Consider the following 15044-nt stretch of genomic DNA (forward strand, 5'->3'; position numbering starts at 1 on the left):
GCTTAGTCACTCAGTTGTGTCCAACTTTTTGCAACCCTATCGACTGTAGGATATTTGCAACAAGCTCCTCTGTCCATAGGATTTATGAGGCAAGAAATTTTTAGCCAAAAGGTGGCTTCCTTTTAGAGTGAATTATTCAACTATCTCAGAGAATTATAATTTATGTTTTATGTCCTGGATAGCTTTTATAGTTCTTTTGTTTTTTTTTTTTCCTTAGGGATTTCAAGGCAAGACTGGCCCTCCTGGGCCAGGGGGTGTTGTTGGACCACAGGTACATTCCACTACTTATTTCCTAACAAGATTTATCTTTCTGTTTATATTTTAACTTTTGCTAAGTTGTATGAAATTTATTTTATTTTGAGAATTTTAGTATTAATATATTTTTATAATTTAAATGGTATTTAAATATATGCAATTTGCCTACATCAAATGAACTTCAGAAAACCATTAGTTAGCTAAAGCAATTTTTCAGTTGCCTGAATGAATAAAAGAAAAAAATAAAATAAATAATGAAAATAAGTCAGAAAGTTCACAATGAAGGTGACACAAAAGCCTTATCATGACATAACTTGCTAAAAACATTAAGATACTTTTTAAATAGATTGACCATTATCTATTTTCAGAGATTTCAGATTCTGAAATGACTTCAGTTTTCTGAGTTTAAATAAAATTTAGGTGTATAATATATTAGAAATATAAATCTTCTAACATAATTCTTCTAAAATGTTAAAATGTGTATTATATTACATCTTTCTTAAAATTTCTGTTTTCTTAACAATGATTTCCATCAGTGATAAAATATGAGTGTGTAATCTTTGAGTGTATATTGATAGAAGTAATGGCAAAGACAAGTAGCTTTTTCAAGAGAGGTGGCAGAAAGAATCTCAAAATTTAAGGTAGTACCCTGAATTATAGTATTAAATACTTGTAGACAATAACTTGTGGGGATAGAAAACAATGTTTTTATTCTGGCATAACATATTGAATGGACAAGACACATTTAGTTTACTCAGCTGGAATTTTACCCCTTGCTACTTACAAACTGTAGCAAAAGAGCCAGAGCAGTAAAGTGTCTTAATTACTTAATTGCTTTAAATAGTCTTTTCTCAGCCTATAATTAGTTCTTAATACTTTGTTAACTCAAAACATACACACACACACACACACACACACACGCACACACAACACAGAAACAAAATATGTATCTTCTTTCTAGGAATATGTGTAACAGAAGCAAAAATGAAGAATTCTTGGATTGGCTGATCCTTTTAATTTCAGAGCTCAATCTTGAACCAAAGGAATTTCTGTTTGCTACTTTATCAACGAAAAGACAGTGTCCATGATAATCTTTTTGCATATTTCTCTGTGTGTATATGTTGAGCCTTTCTTTTAATTAATTGCCTATCAATTTTAAAAAGCCTCTAAAATACTTTTGTTTTTCTTTATTCCAAACAACTCCAAAACAATTTTCTGTGAAAATTTAACTAAAAGAATGATTCCTATTATGTCACTTATCAACAGAAGTAGAATTAGGGCCCCGACTAGAATGTAAACAGCTTGAGGTTTAACTGAAATTTTCAGATCCTCGCATTTTTGAAAGTTTATCTCTGCCTAATGCAAACATCTGGTTTCTGAAACCATGTCCTTTCTGTCCTCTTACTTTAAGGCATAAAAATAGCAGATGTATTATGATTATGCATCTTCATTGGATAATTTTTCTTCATTGGTCCTTTAAATAAGAAAATTCAATAGCCTATATCAGATTTAATCATATTTTCATGTTAGGACATAGGAAGTGATTTAATAGGAGCAATATTGATTGCAATACTTGATATCCACTCTTTTTTATTTGTACATTCATGTAAAGCACTGTTCATTTTTGTCTTGGTGATAGCCATTACATTGAAATTCTGATTGATGTTTAAGGAAAACTTCCTTTGGGGAGAAATGCTTGCACATTAATGATAAGTTGAGGGCTTTCAATAATACATAATTAAAAGTATTTAAATCTAGATAGATATACCCAAATTTGGGGTAGATGTGTTTTTTTTTTTTCCTAATCCAAGACCGAAAGGTAAGAATCTGTTGCAGTTTTAGAAAAATAAGAGAGAATGATAGCCTATAAGCAATTTAAGTAACACACTGGACTGTTTAACAACATTAGCATCTGGAAAATTTCCCTTTATATATTCTTCACTGTATTCTAAGCAGAGATAGAGAGCGACTGGTGACCATTCTCTATTTACACTTGAAAGCTCATTAAAGTCTAGCACCACAGAATGGCATGACTCAGGGGACACATAAATGACCTGACGTTTTTCTCTTTGGCATTTGCAGCAGTTTAAGGCAGTGGGCTATTTGTTATAGTCTTTGGCCTGAAGGAATTGCCAGCTGAAATCCATGGTTTTCAGGATCCCCTGACACATTCTCTAGACTATCAAATCAATGTAAATTTACAATTGGAAGGTCTCCAATCATGGAAATTCCAAGGAGAACCACTTTGGTTGTGTCGGTTCCAGGGAACTTGAGCTTATTATCAAGCAGTGAGTCACTGACTAGCTACCAGTTTGGTATTAATAATGCCTCTTTTATTTTTAAATTTACTTGACATCTTATATAAAAAGAGGGAAGGAGATGAAATTATAATGATAAAATGGTTTTTAACAAAATTTAGACTGACTTCACTCTGAAAAAATCTGGTATTAAACAAAGAAAACAGCTCTTTAAATTTATGTAAATATTCCCTTTACACACTCAGATTTTAATCGATTATACTAATCTTTCCAACTTCTATCAAGTATTTTACTTTCAATGCTTTATATGCAATTTTGTAGGACACCATGAAAATAATTTGAAAATGATATGCCTTTGTGAAAGGGAGTGATATTTGTTATCTTTGCCAAAAAATAAAAGAGCAATCTGATGAAATTTGTTTATCTACTTTAGGGACCAACTGGTGAGACTGGTCCAATAGGTGAACGTGGACATCCTGGCCCTCCTGGCCCTCCTGGGGAGCAAGGTCTTCCTGGTGCTGCAGGAAAAGAAGGTGCAAAGGTACATACACCATGCTGTTGGAATTTTCTTGGCTGAAATCACCCATTTGCTTTCTACTATATCTTCTCTTTACTTGTCTATAGATTCTCTAAACATTGGTGTAGTATTTAAACGAATGTCAGAAAGATATCTTAGTAAAATATTCAGTTTATTGTACTTCAAGTCATGACTGAACAAAAATATGAGAACATTTAGCTTCATTGACCATAAAACCACCCATTCATGTACACTCAGCTGTAGATAGTGGTTAGTTCATTTTAATGTATGTGACATTCCACACACTACTCTCATCATTAAATGATATTCAAACCTTACTCACACTAGGTTTGAGGTAATTAGCTTTGTTTTTGGGAGCATGTAAGTTTACTTCCTATGATGGATGTATATTATATTCCTTAGGGTGACCCAGGTCCTCAAGGTGTCTCAGGAAAAGATGGACCAGCAGGACTACGTGGTTTCCCAGGTGAAAGAGGGCTTCCTGGAGCTCAGGTATAGTGAACATATTAATGAAACATGTAAATAACATGTAAATAAGATTGCTTTTTAGAAGCATTCTTTTGGTCTCAACTAAATAAAGATTCATGAGTAACTAAAGGGAAATATGTGAGCATATGCACTGGTTGTGGAAAAACATAGATCAATAGATTAATATATTTGTGTCTGGAATCACTTCCTAACATTCTCATTATTTCAGTCATACATCACCTCTTATTTATATTCAATTCGTATCAATTCATTTTCTTTGCTTTTCACTTTTCCCAGGGTGCACCTGGACTGAAAGGAGGAGAAGGTCCCCAGGGCCCACCAGGTCCAGTAGTAAGTATGATTATAAAATAGCCATGCAATCCATAGTTGCAAATTACAGCACTTCTTTCATTACTCTCATGCTGTGATCCCACAGTGTGTGGAAGAGAAAATAAACATATGTCAATCAAATCAGTCAATGCCTGGTCTCTACTAATTGCATGCTCTCATGAGTGCAGAAACAGAGGTGCTTAGATGATTGAAAATATTTATTTTACCACTGCTGTCAGGAGGTGAAAGGAACTATCTTGCCTCTTGAAATACCTGAGAAAATAAATCATAATTTTTCTGATTCTGAGTACTCGAATTTTATTAATGTTTATTTTTTTTAAAAAACCATAAATATGAAAGGCGTGTATCCACTTTATTTGTTATCTAGATTGCATTAGTCATTGTAACCTTATGAAATAATTGGCAAATAAGTAAATATTAGATTTTATTTTCTTGGGATATGTATCAATCCCCCAGAAAGCATTAAATACAGCCTTTGTTTTTTTCCATAATTTTACCTTCATTCTTATCTGTGAAGTTACCAATAGCCGAGCTATCATTTTTAGTGGTTTCTTCTCATTCTCCCTTTTATTTCACCAATCTAAAAAGCTGAAAGTTGCCTAAACTCTCCTCTTAACTTCCTTATATAACACACGGAGGTCATATTAGCTCCACCTCCAAAATATTTCTTTAATTTGTCCCCCTTTCTCTGTTTCCACTACCATCACCTTTGTTCAGACTCTTTCCTTTCTCGCCTTGCTTAATAGTGTCTTAACCTACCTCCTGACTCCATTTTTACTCTCTTCAGTTGGTTTTGCCCACTGATTCTAGAATTATAGCTTAATGTCAGTTGCTTAGTCATGTTTGACTCTTTGCGACCCCATGTACCATACATAACCCACCAGGCTCCTCTGTCTATGGAACACTCTAGGCAAGAGCCTACCAGGCTCCTTTGTCCATGGAATTCTCCAGGCAAGAATACTGAAGTGGGTAGCCATTCCCGTCTACAGGGGATCTTCCCAACCCAAGGATTGAGCCCAGACTTCCTGCACTGAAGGCAGATTCTTTACTCTCTGAGCCACCAGGGAATACACATCCTTAACAGTGCCGTTTTTCTGCTTATACATATTTCATGGTCCCACACTGTCTTTGGAAACCAAACTCCTCATTATGACCAAGAAGTTTCTTCAAAATTTGATCGCCATCACTATCATCTATTTTATTTCCCTGAAAGCCTACATTCTAATTCTACCTGATTTAATGCATTGGACTTCTTGTTTATCATACTAACACAATTTTTACTGAGAATATACTTTTCTTCTTCCAAAAAACCCCATTTTTCCTATCTCTATTTGAAAAAAAATCCTACTCATCTATAGAGATCAAGTTTAAACATTAAATCTCCATAAGGTCATCTTTGGACAGTTTGCCTCCATTTCATGTATTAGAGAAATTTCTTCACCCTTTATTTTCTTTGTTATGATTTATATTTTAGAAATTGCATTGGAATATGTTTGTTTGTCTCTTTCATTAAGACTGTAAGTTTCTTGAATTATTTTGGTTCCATTCACAGCACAGTGTTGTCAATATAATCATTCCATATCTCCCTATTTAAATTTATCATACATCCTGATATTGGAGTTAAGTGTGTACAACATGTGAAAGTGAAGTCGCTCAGTCGTCTCCAACTCTTTGCAGCCCCGTGGACTGTAGGCCACCAGGCTCCTGCGTCCATGGGATTTCCCAGGCAAGAAGACTGGAGTGGGTTGCCATTTCCTTCTCCAGGGGATCTTCCTGACCCAGGGATCGAACCTGGGTCTCCCACATTGCAGGCAGACGCTTTACTGTCTGAGCCACCAGAGAAGTGTACAACATAAATAATACTAAGAAAATAACAGTACAATCTTTGGCAGATTGATTAACATTATATTTAATCTGAGATCATACAAATGTCATAGTACAATGATTATGGTGGTATGGATATCTGATAAAGATTTTTTAAAAAGAAAAATAATATTTAATATTCATAAAAATATAGAACATTTTAAGATACCCTGATAAGTTAGTGGTGGTAGCCCTAGTAGGAAAAATAGTTGAATAAGACAGAAGTGCTTAAACTTGAGCATAGATGTTTACATGCATGCTCAGTTGTGTCTGACTCTTTGCGACCCTGTGAACTGTAGCCCACTAAGCTCCTCTGTACATGAGATTATCCCAGCAAGAATACTGAAATGGGTTGCCATTTTCTCCTCCAGAGTATCTTCCAGACGCAGGGATCGAAACCACATTTCAGTGACTCCTGCATTGGCAGGTGGATTCTTTATCGCTAAGCCAACTGGAAGCCACTTTGAGCATAGGTAGAATCTTCAAAATTTTCATTGCAATGCAATCTATTTACCCAGAACGTTAGATTCTAAAGTGAATTTTATTTTGTAATATGAATTCATTATTTTTAAGATCAGTGGTGATGCATCTGTGAAACCTGAATCATGAGTACAACATTTAAGTTGTTTTAAGTTATTTTTAGAACCCAAGCAAACATGTTATCCCAGCTCTTTGGACAGTTGAAATTAATATATTTATGAGGTAAATAATATGGCCAGGAGATAGAGATATAACAGGATATAAATTGATTATCTGGTTATATTTGATAGAACATAGTAAATATGATTTTTAAAAGATCTAATATTTATTCATTTAGCATCAACAATTGTTTATTTGGCGATTTCTATGTACTTCCCAGTGTACAATTAAGCTGCACAGAATATACACCTTTAAGAGACTTGAAACTAAATAACACTATAAGTCAGCCAGTGATTAAATGCCTAATGATATACAAACAACAAATATTAATTATTCAAGGGCAGGGGAAGAGAAATCAGTAGAAGTGTCAGGCAGGAAGTGGTCCTTGAATTTGACTTCACAGAGTATAGAAGATTACGAAACTATGTAAGATCAAGAGAATGATATCAGGAAGGGAATAAGGTGTTTAGGGAACATCTGGTCTTACCAAAGTGGGCACCTTAGAGAAGGACTAAACCATGAGGAATTCTTTCTAGGATGCAGGTACTCTGCTACGTACTTTCATAATGTAATGCAAAAATATATGTCATGTGATTACTGAAGCTCTAAAATGCCAACCCGAAATAATTTGAAGATCAGGAGTTTTTCGAGTAAGTGGATTATGAAAACTACAATAAAGTGTTTTGGAGTAAAAAAATTTAATAAAGTTTTAGGGGAAAAGTTGTCATTAGTGTATAATATATATAGCAAAGAGGAGAGGGACTTGTTGAGCATAAAATTTCAGTGATCAATGTCATGATAAAAGAGTGAACCAATATAAGGCAGTAGGAAGTCAGTGGCCAGTGCAGATGGAACAAACACCAGGAAGGCAGGATGAAAGTGAAAATGAAAGTGAAGTCGCTCAGTCGTGTCCAACTTTTTGTGACTCCGTGACTGTAGGCCACGAGGCTCCTGTGTCCATGGGATTTCCCAGGCAAGAATCCTGGAGTGGGTTGCCATTTCCTTCTCCAGGGGATCTTCCTGACCCAGGGATCAAACCCGGGTCTCCGGCATTGCAGGCAGACACTTTAGTAGGATTTATTCCTAAGACTGGATGTGGGTAGTGAGGAAGATGAAAACAGAATGATGACTTCAAGCTTGTGTCCTTGTGGGAGTGACAGTTTAGTGATGCCTTGGTCAATTTCATCTGGTCAGGAACAACGACAAACACTAAACTCTCATATAAAAGATCAAAGCCTTTTAGTAGTAACAAAAGATTTTAAAACGCTTTTATACTTTGCGGATAGAAATGTTCTACAAATGCTGACTGTGAGTTTATTTACTTGGAATTAAAATCTATTCTAACAATAAATTAACATATCCAAGTCTATAGGCATCAACAAATTAAAATTCTTCTTCAAAGTTGGAAAAGGAACCACTAAAAGGAAAGACATCATCCACACTGATTATGTTTTATGCTATTGTAATTTCTATAAAATATTGTAGAGAGATCCATGATGAGGTTCCTACTCCATGAAATAAATGTGAAGTGAAGGGACTTTCCTGGTGGCTCATATGGTAAAAAATCTGCCTGCCAATGCAGGAGATGTGGGTTCAGTCCCTCAGTTGGGAAGATCCTCTGGAGAAGGAAATGGCTACCTACTCAGGTATTCTACTCCTACTCCATAACAAATGCTAAACAAGCCTTAGTTTATTCCATTTAAATCAAGTACATGCATGTGAAGTTTGATTTTGAATTTTTTTATTTCAAATTACCAAGATTTAGACCAAAAATTTTTGATTCTCTAGATGAAAACTATAATTTATTCAGAAAATTTGTTAATGGTAATTCTCATTTTTTTTAGAAGATTTATGGTATCATCTTGCTTAGTTCAGTCACTCAATTGTGTCTGACTCTTTACCACCCCATGGACTGCAGCACACCAGGCTTCCCTGTCCATTACCAACTCCCAGAGCTTACTCAAACTCATGTCCATCGAGTTGGTGATACTGACATCTCATCCTCTGGTATCTCCTTCACCTCCTGCCTTCAATCTTTCCCAGCATCAGGGTCTTTTCCAATGAGTTAGTTCTTCGCAACAGGTGGCCAAAGTATTAGAGTTTCGGCTTCAGCATCAGTCCTTCCAATGAATATTCAGGACTGATTTCCTTTAGGATGGACTGGTTGGATCTCCTTGCAGTCCAAGGGACTCCCAAGAATCTTCTCCAATACCACAGTTCCAAAGCATCAATTCTTCAGCTCTCAGCTTTCTTTCTAGCCCAACTTTCACATCCTTACATGACTACTGGAAAAACCAGAGCTTTTAATATGCTGTCTAGACTGGTCCTAGCTTTTCTTCCAAGGAGCAAGTGTTTTTAATTTGATGGCTGCAGTCACCATCTACAGTGATTTTGGAACCCCCAAAAATAAAGTATCCCACTGCTTCCATTGTTTCCCCATCTATTTGCCATGAACTGATGGGACTGAATGCCATGCTCTTAGTTTTCTGAATGTTGAGTTTTAAGCCAGCTTTTCACTTTCCTCTTTCACCTTCATCAAGAGGCTCTTTAATTCTTCACTTTCTGCCATAAGGGTGGTGTCATCTGCATATCTCAGGTTATTGATATTTCTCCCAGCAGCCTTGATTTCAGCTTATGCTTCATCCAACCCAGTATTTTACATGATGTACTCTGCATATAAGTTAAACAAGCACGGTGACAATATACAGCCTTGACATACTCCTTTCCCAATTTGGAACCAGTCTGTTGTTCCATGTACAGTTCTAACTCTTGCTTCCTGACCTGCATACAAATTTCTCAGGAGGCAGGTCAGGTGGTCTGGTATTCCTATCTCTTTAAGAATTTTCCAGAGTTTGTTGTGATCCACACAATTAAAGGCTTTGGTGTAGTCAATAAAGCAGAAGTAGATGTTTTTCTGGAACTTTCTTGCTTTTTTGATGATCCAATGGATGTTGCAATTGATAGTAAAAACAATGAGTAAGGAAAGCTGACTTCTTTGTCAAGAAAGATAGTACACTCTATTTTGCAATGTTGATAAAAAATGTGACATTGAACTATCAGAGCTTTTCAATATATTCAGACCCACACAAAGCAAAATATATTTAATAGTCATCCATCTATATTTGTGTGTATCTATTCATTCATAAATTTTTTACATCTATTCTTTTATTCATAATCTATTCATTTGGAAACATAGGCCATACTACTTGTATCACATTGTTATGATAGCCTACAGAAATGGATTCACTGAATTCTGATAGGTCTAGCTATGATGCTATTGGCTTGTATTTAGACAAACTATAATGTGTAGAGTTACATCAACCAAAAGCATCTATTCAAGGATATGGGACACTTTTATGCGGGGCTCTTATTATGAGTATTCTCTGAAGAAATATCTTTTTTCTTTTAATTGTTACAAAAATTAGATTTTTTTTTTTTTTTATGGCTTACAGAAACAAGAAATTCAAATATGGAACACAGTAGAGAAGATAACTTCTTGCTTTATGACTATTTTGTAACTTCTTGCATTCAGTTCTACACAAAAAGTACATATAATGTACCTTACTATTATATATTGCATCTTGTTATAATTACTTTTTCAAAATGCTCAGTTCAGTTCAGTTCAGTCACTCAGTTGTGTCTGACGCTTTTCGACCCCATGAACCGCAGCACACCAGGCCTCCCTAACCGTCACCAACTCCTGGAGTTCACACAAACTCATATGCATTGAGTCAGTGATACCATCCAGCCATCTTGTCCTCTGTCATCCCCTCCTCCTCCTGCCCCCAATCCCTCCCAGCATAAGGGTCTTTTCCAGTGAGTCAACTCTTCATATGAGGTGGCCAAAGTATTGGAGTTTCAACCTCAGCATCAGTCCTTCCAATGAACACCCAGGACTGATCTCCTTTAGAATGGACTGGTTGTCTCCTTGTAGTCCAAGGGACTCGCAAGTCTTCTCTAGCACCACAGTTCAAAAGCATCAATTCTTCAGTGCTCAGCTTTCTTCACTGTCCAACTCTCACATCCATACATGACCACTGGAAAAACCATAGCCTTGACTAGATGGACATTTGTTGGCAAAGTAATGTCTCTGCTTTTCAATATGCTATCTAGGTTGGTCATAACTTCCCTTCCAAGGAGTAAGTGTCTTTTAATTTCATGGCTGCAATCACCATCTGCAGTGATTTTGGAGCCCCAAAAAATAAAGTCTGACACTGTTTCCACTGTTTCTCCATCTATTTCCCATGAAGTGATGGGACTGGCTGCCATGATCTTTGTATTCTGAATGTTGAGCTTTAAGCCAACTTTTTCACTCTCCACTTTCACTTTCATCAAGAGGCTTTTTAGTTCCTCTTCACTTTCTGCCATAAGGGTGGTGTCATCTGCATATCTGAGGTTACTGATATTTCTCCCGGCAATCTTGATTCCAGCTTGTGCTTCTTCCAGCCCAGCGTTTCTCATGATGTACTCTGCATATAAATTAAATAAGCAGGGTGACAATATACAGCCTTGATGTACTCCTTTTCCTATTTGGAACCAGTCTGTTGTTCCATGTCCAGTTCTAACTAGTCAAGATCTGTTACACTGACTTCATTAACCATCCATGGATCATAATCTACATTTAGGAAAAGCATAGTCTCTAAACTAGGTCTCTAGTATGAAATTTTAGATTACTAATATTGATAGTCCTGCTTTTTGCCAATAAAAAGTTGCTTGCTTATTTATTTTTCTTACCTACATTTCTTTTTTTTAATATTTCTTATTTATGTTATCTTTTAGTTATGTCTTCCTTGTAAGCTGCTGTAAGTCCTTTCCTATGAAAAACTGTAATTAAATAATGAATATGCCATTCAATCTATTAAGCTGAAGTTTTACAGATTCATTAAATGGACATTTCCTGCATAGAGCTTATGGTTTACTGAAGAAGATGGATGTGAAATAAATAAAACAATGTATTAATCTATTAAAAGAACAAAGAAAGGAAGGTAAAAACAATGGTTTTTCCCTAAAGGAATTATGTTAGAGTTCAAAATACAAATAAAATCAGTTTTATCTATGAAAAGCAAGTTTTTTATGAGTTTGACTTAGTCTTGAAGTGTTCAATACTATTTTAGTCCTCTTAGCAAAAAATTGGCATTTTATCATCAAAGCTCTCTGAAGGTCTAGCTACTAGGAATATATGCATATTGAGAAGCAGGTTTTAGTGCTCCCACTCAAGCCAAACAAAATTGTCCCAGTGGGATACTGTTCCTTTGGACTTCTAAAGTCTGGCCTAAACCAAATGCTCTCTGTATGCCTGATGATATACACAAAAGCTGGTAACAGATGCCCATCAAAGGAGGGCATGTTTTCTCCTCTCAAGGGGTTTACTGACTAAATGGATATCTTGATTCAAACAGAAGGCAGGAAGAAGCAACAGGCTGAACAGCAAGAGAGGAAGGCAGCACAGCACTTTTTTCATTTGTTAAACACAGACTGAGTAAACATTTTATATGTATGTTAACATGCAGTATATACAAATAGATTATGCAAACAAGCTCTCAGATTGCATTTACCACTGATATATTTCATATAACAAATTAAGGAAAATGTATTCCCTAAATAATCTCTCCCTCATATTTTTCTTTCTCTGATAAGAAAAATCCCCTCAAGGACTTTCCTGACGGTCCAGTGAATAAGACTCTGATCTGCCAATGCTGGGGGCACAAGTTTGATCCCTGGTCAGGGAACTAAGATCCCATGTGCTATGTGGCATTGCCAGAAGATGAAAATAATAATAATTTTTAAAAACACCCTCATTGCAAACATTTATTTCTCTAAAAATGAGGAGAATTTTAAAAAATATAATAGTATGCTATTAAAAGCCCTTTATCCTTACAACCACATTTCTCACTCTCACCCCTACCCCTTAGAAAAGTTGGAATTAATATGGAGAATGTGTATGAGAGGGGCCAGATATGTAGCTGCTAGAAGGTAAATATCCAAGATTTCACAACTGTGCAATGTATCAGTCTTTGTCTCTTTTCTGTGACTTCTATTTCATTACTGTCCTCTGATGATTCTTTTTCTCTCTATGTGCTATTATTTCTTCTTCTTATTGTCTCTTCTTTAGAACTGTATATGCCCTTCTTATCATAATTCCTATTCTACTATTTCCCCACCTCCTATTCCAGAGAACCTTATTCTTTACTGGCACTTTACTTATTCCTCAAACAAGGAGCTAGACAAGTTTTTAGAAGGATTTCACTTACTAAATGGATCACATGTTATTCTTTCGAAAGATGAAGTACACTTTCTATATTGGCATCCTTAGACCTTAGGGGGCATGCAAGCAGGATTAATCAAGTAGAGAGGTGGTGTGGGAGCAGTGACTGAAGACTGAGGCATTGTAAGACTTTCACTTAGCCGTTCAGTACTTATGTTTTAAATTCTAGTAATGCTTGATATTTTATCTGAATTTTCAGCTTCAGTCAGTTCGGTTCAGTCTCTCAGTCATGTCCAACTCTTTGCTACCCCTTGGACTGCAGCACGCCAGGCTTCCCTGTCCATCACCAGCTCCCGGAGTTTACTCAAACTCATGTCCATTGAGTCGGTGATGCCATCCAACCATCTCATCCTCTGTTGTCCCCTTCTCCTGCCTTCAATCTTTCCCAGCATCAGGGTCTTATACAATGAGTCAGTTCTTTGCATCAGGTGGCCAAAGTATTGGAGTTTCAGCTTCAGCATCAGCCATTCCAATGAATATTCAGGACTGATTTTCTTCAGAATGGACTGATTGGATCTCCTTGCAGCCCAAGGGACTCTCAAGAGTCTTCTCCAACACCGCAGTTCAAAATCATCAATTTTCAGCTTATCTGATCTCAAATACATGTAATCTGGAGAGTGAGAATTACTTCAAACTAGTTTTGCCATGAAGATTAACTTGGCTTTAAAAAAAAAGAGTGCTAGACTTTTTCTTTTTTTGCTTCTTACTTGTGTAGCTAGCTCTGTGCCTAAGAACTTGTATTTATGTTTTTTTTTTTTTTTTCTTCTCTCTAGTGGGATGCCTTTTAACTGAATATAGATGAGATGATTTCTCTGATTACCTTTTTTCCTTTACAAATGCTCCTCAGAATATGAAACACCTAGTGAACATAACAGAAAATATTTATCTGGTGTTCTCCTGTGTATGAAGACTTAGAAAAATAATCACTGTTCTCACTGCTCCAAGGAAATAAGCTGATGCTGTTGACTTTTATTTTATTACCATTGCAAAGTTTAGGGAAGAGGACTTCAGAAGACGATAAAGCTAACACAAACTTAAAGAAAGGTCACTGATTAGAAAAATGTAAATTCCTCCATCTTTAAAAAATAGGCAAATGTCCAATCTTGAGTTAGTGCTTGCTATTTAGTATTAAAGTAACAGAATACTTAATGATATTATGGCCATCATAATTTTTGTAATTCCTTACACACCTTTGCTGTGCTAAGCCGCTTCAGTTGTGTCTGGCTCTGTGACCCTGTGGAGCCTGTCAGCTCCTCTGTCCATGGGAGAAATAGGGGAGTGGGTTGCCAATTCCTTCTCCAGGGGATCTTCCCCACCCAAAGATGGAACCCACGTCTCTTAAGTGTCCTGCACTGGCCCGGGGGTTGGTTGCCACTAGTGCCACCTGGGAAGCTTTTAATTTCTCTTGTGTCCATTGCAATTTAAATTGAGGAAATATTTTTGCAGCTTGTAGCCTCTTTTTCTCTCCAGTTAAGCAGTTTTGATGGAACAGTATCACTGCTATATTGTTGAGTACATAAACAAAAAGTTAAATTAGGATTAAATATACTGTTTTGTGGGAAAAATTCTGCCCTTAACGATGTGGTCTTAGATATACTGCATATCAATTTTTATCTTACTTTTCTCTTTTATAAAATTTCACTTCTACAGTCATTTGAGATTGCATATCTACTTTTGAATTAAAGCTGTTCATGTACAATACTCTGACATCTGTTGCATTCAAAGTTTAAGACAGACTTTAGATGTATCAATACATTAATAGCAGAAAAAAAACAGAGGGCAAATTATTGTTGTTTCCATTTTATTGGGAGAAAATTGAGCCAAATAAAATTTAATCAGTTCATTCAAGGTGGGAAAACTAGTGGTTTCAGTGCTGAAAAGGAAAAGATCATATATACAGTTGACACCTTTACTTAGGGCTTGCTATGTGCCAGTCAGAACTTGAAGGGCTGTAGATCAATATAAAAAACAAGCAAAACTGTTACCTTTGTGAGACTATCATGATCCATTTAAACTATGTTTAAACTCAAAGTATTCCTCTTAGATGTAATCGTTCATTTATCTGACAAATATAAAGCTCTCTGTTCTTCACTATAGCCAGTTATAGAGCAATGCAATAAATTCTGTAGCTATAAATGTCTATACTTAATGGAAAAATTGCATTTACAGTGTGAGTTTCTTAAGGGCTGATACCTGCCATAATACATTTTGTATTCCATCTGAGTCACAAGAGAGTAGAGTCTCTCTATATTTTTGTTAAATGTGTAAATGGTTCTCTTTTTGATAGTGGGTTTAAATTTTCATTTTTAATGAACTTTCTTAACTGATTCAACTGGGATTAAAGGATTCATAAGACTTATTCTTTTAAAAGATGACTTGGGAATATTTAAATAAGATTCATAAGTTT

The 15044-nt window shown here is 35.8% G+C and overlaps 1 protein-coding gene across 1 annotated transcript in view; it reads left to right on the forward strand.

The window, feature by feature from the left end:
• Positions 1–15044, forward strand: part of COL11A1 (collagen type XI alpha 1 chain) — a 222042-nt gene that overhangs the window by 144604 nt on the left and 62394 nt on the right. The window contains exons 38-41 of the mRNA XM_052638265.1: positions 218–271; positions 2947–3054; positions 3454–3543; positions 3817–3870. Coding sequence (XP_052494225.1) covers positions 218–271; positions 2947–3054; positions 3454–3543; positions 3817–3870 — 306 coding nt within the window. The remainder of the gene's footprint in view (positions 1–217; positions 272–2946; positions 3055–3453; positions 3544–3816; positions 3871–15044) is intronic.

The sequence above is a fragment of the Budorcas taxicolor genome, chromosome 3 (genome assembly GCF_023091745.1).
Source record: "Budorcas taxicolor isolate Tak-1 chromosome 3, Takin1.1, whole genome shotgun sequence".
NCBI classification, from domain to species: Eukaryota; Metazoa; Chordata; class Mammalia; order Artiodactyla; family Bovidae; genus Budorcas; species Budorcas taxicolor.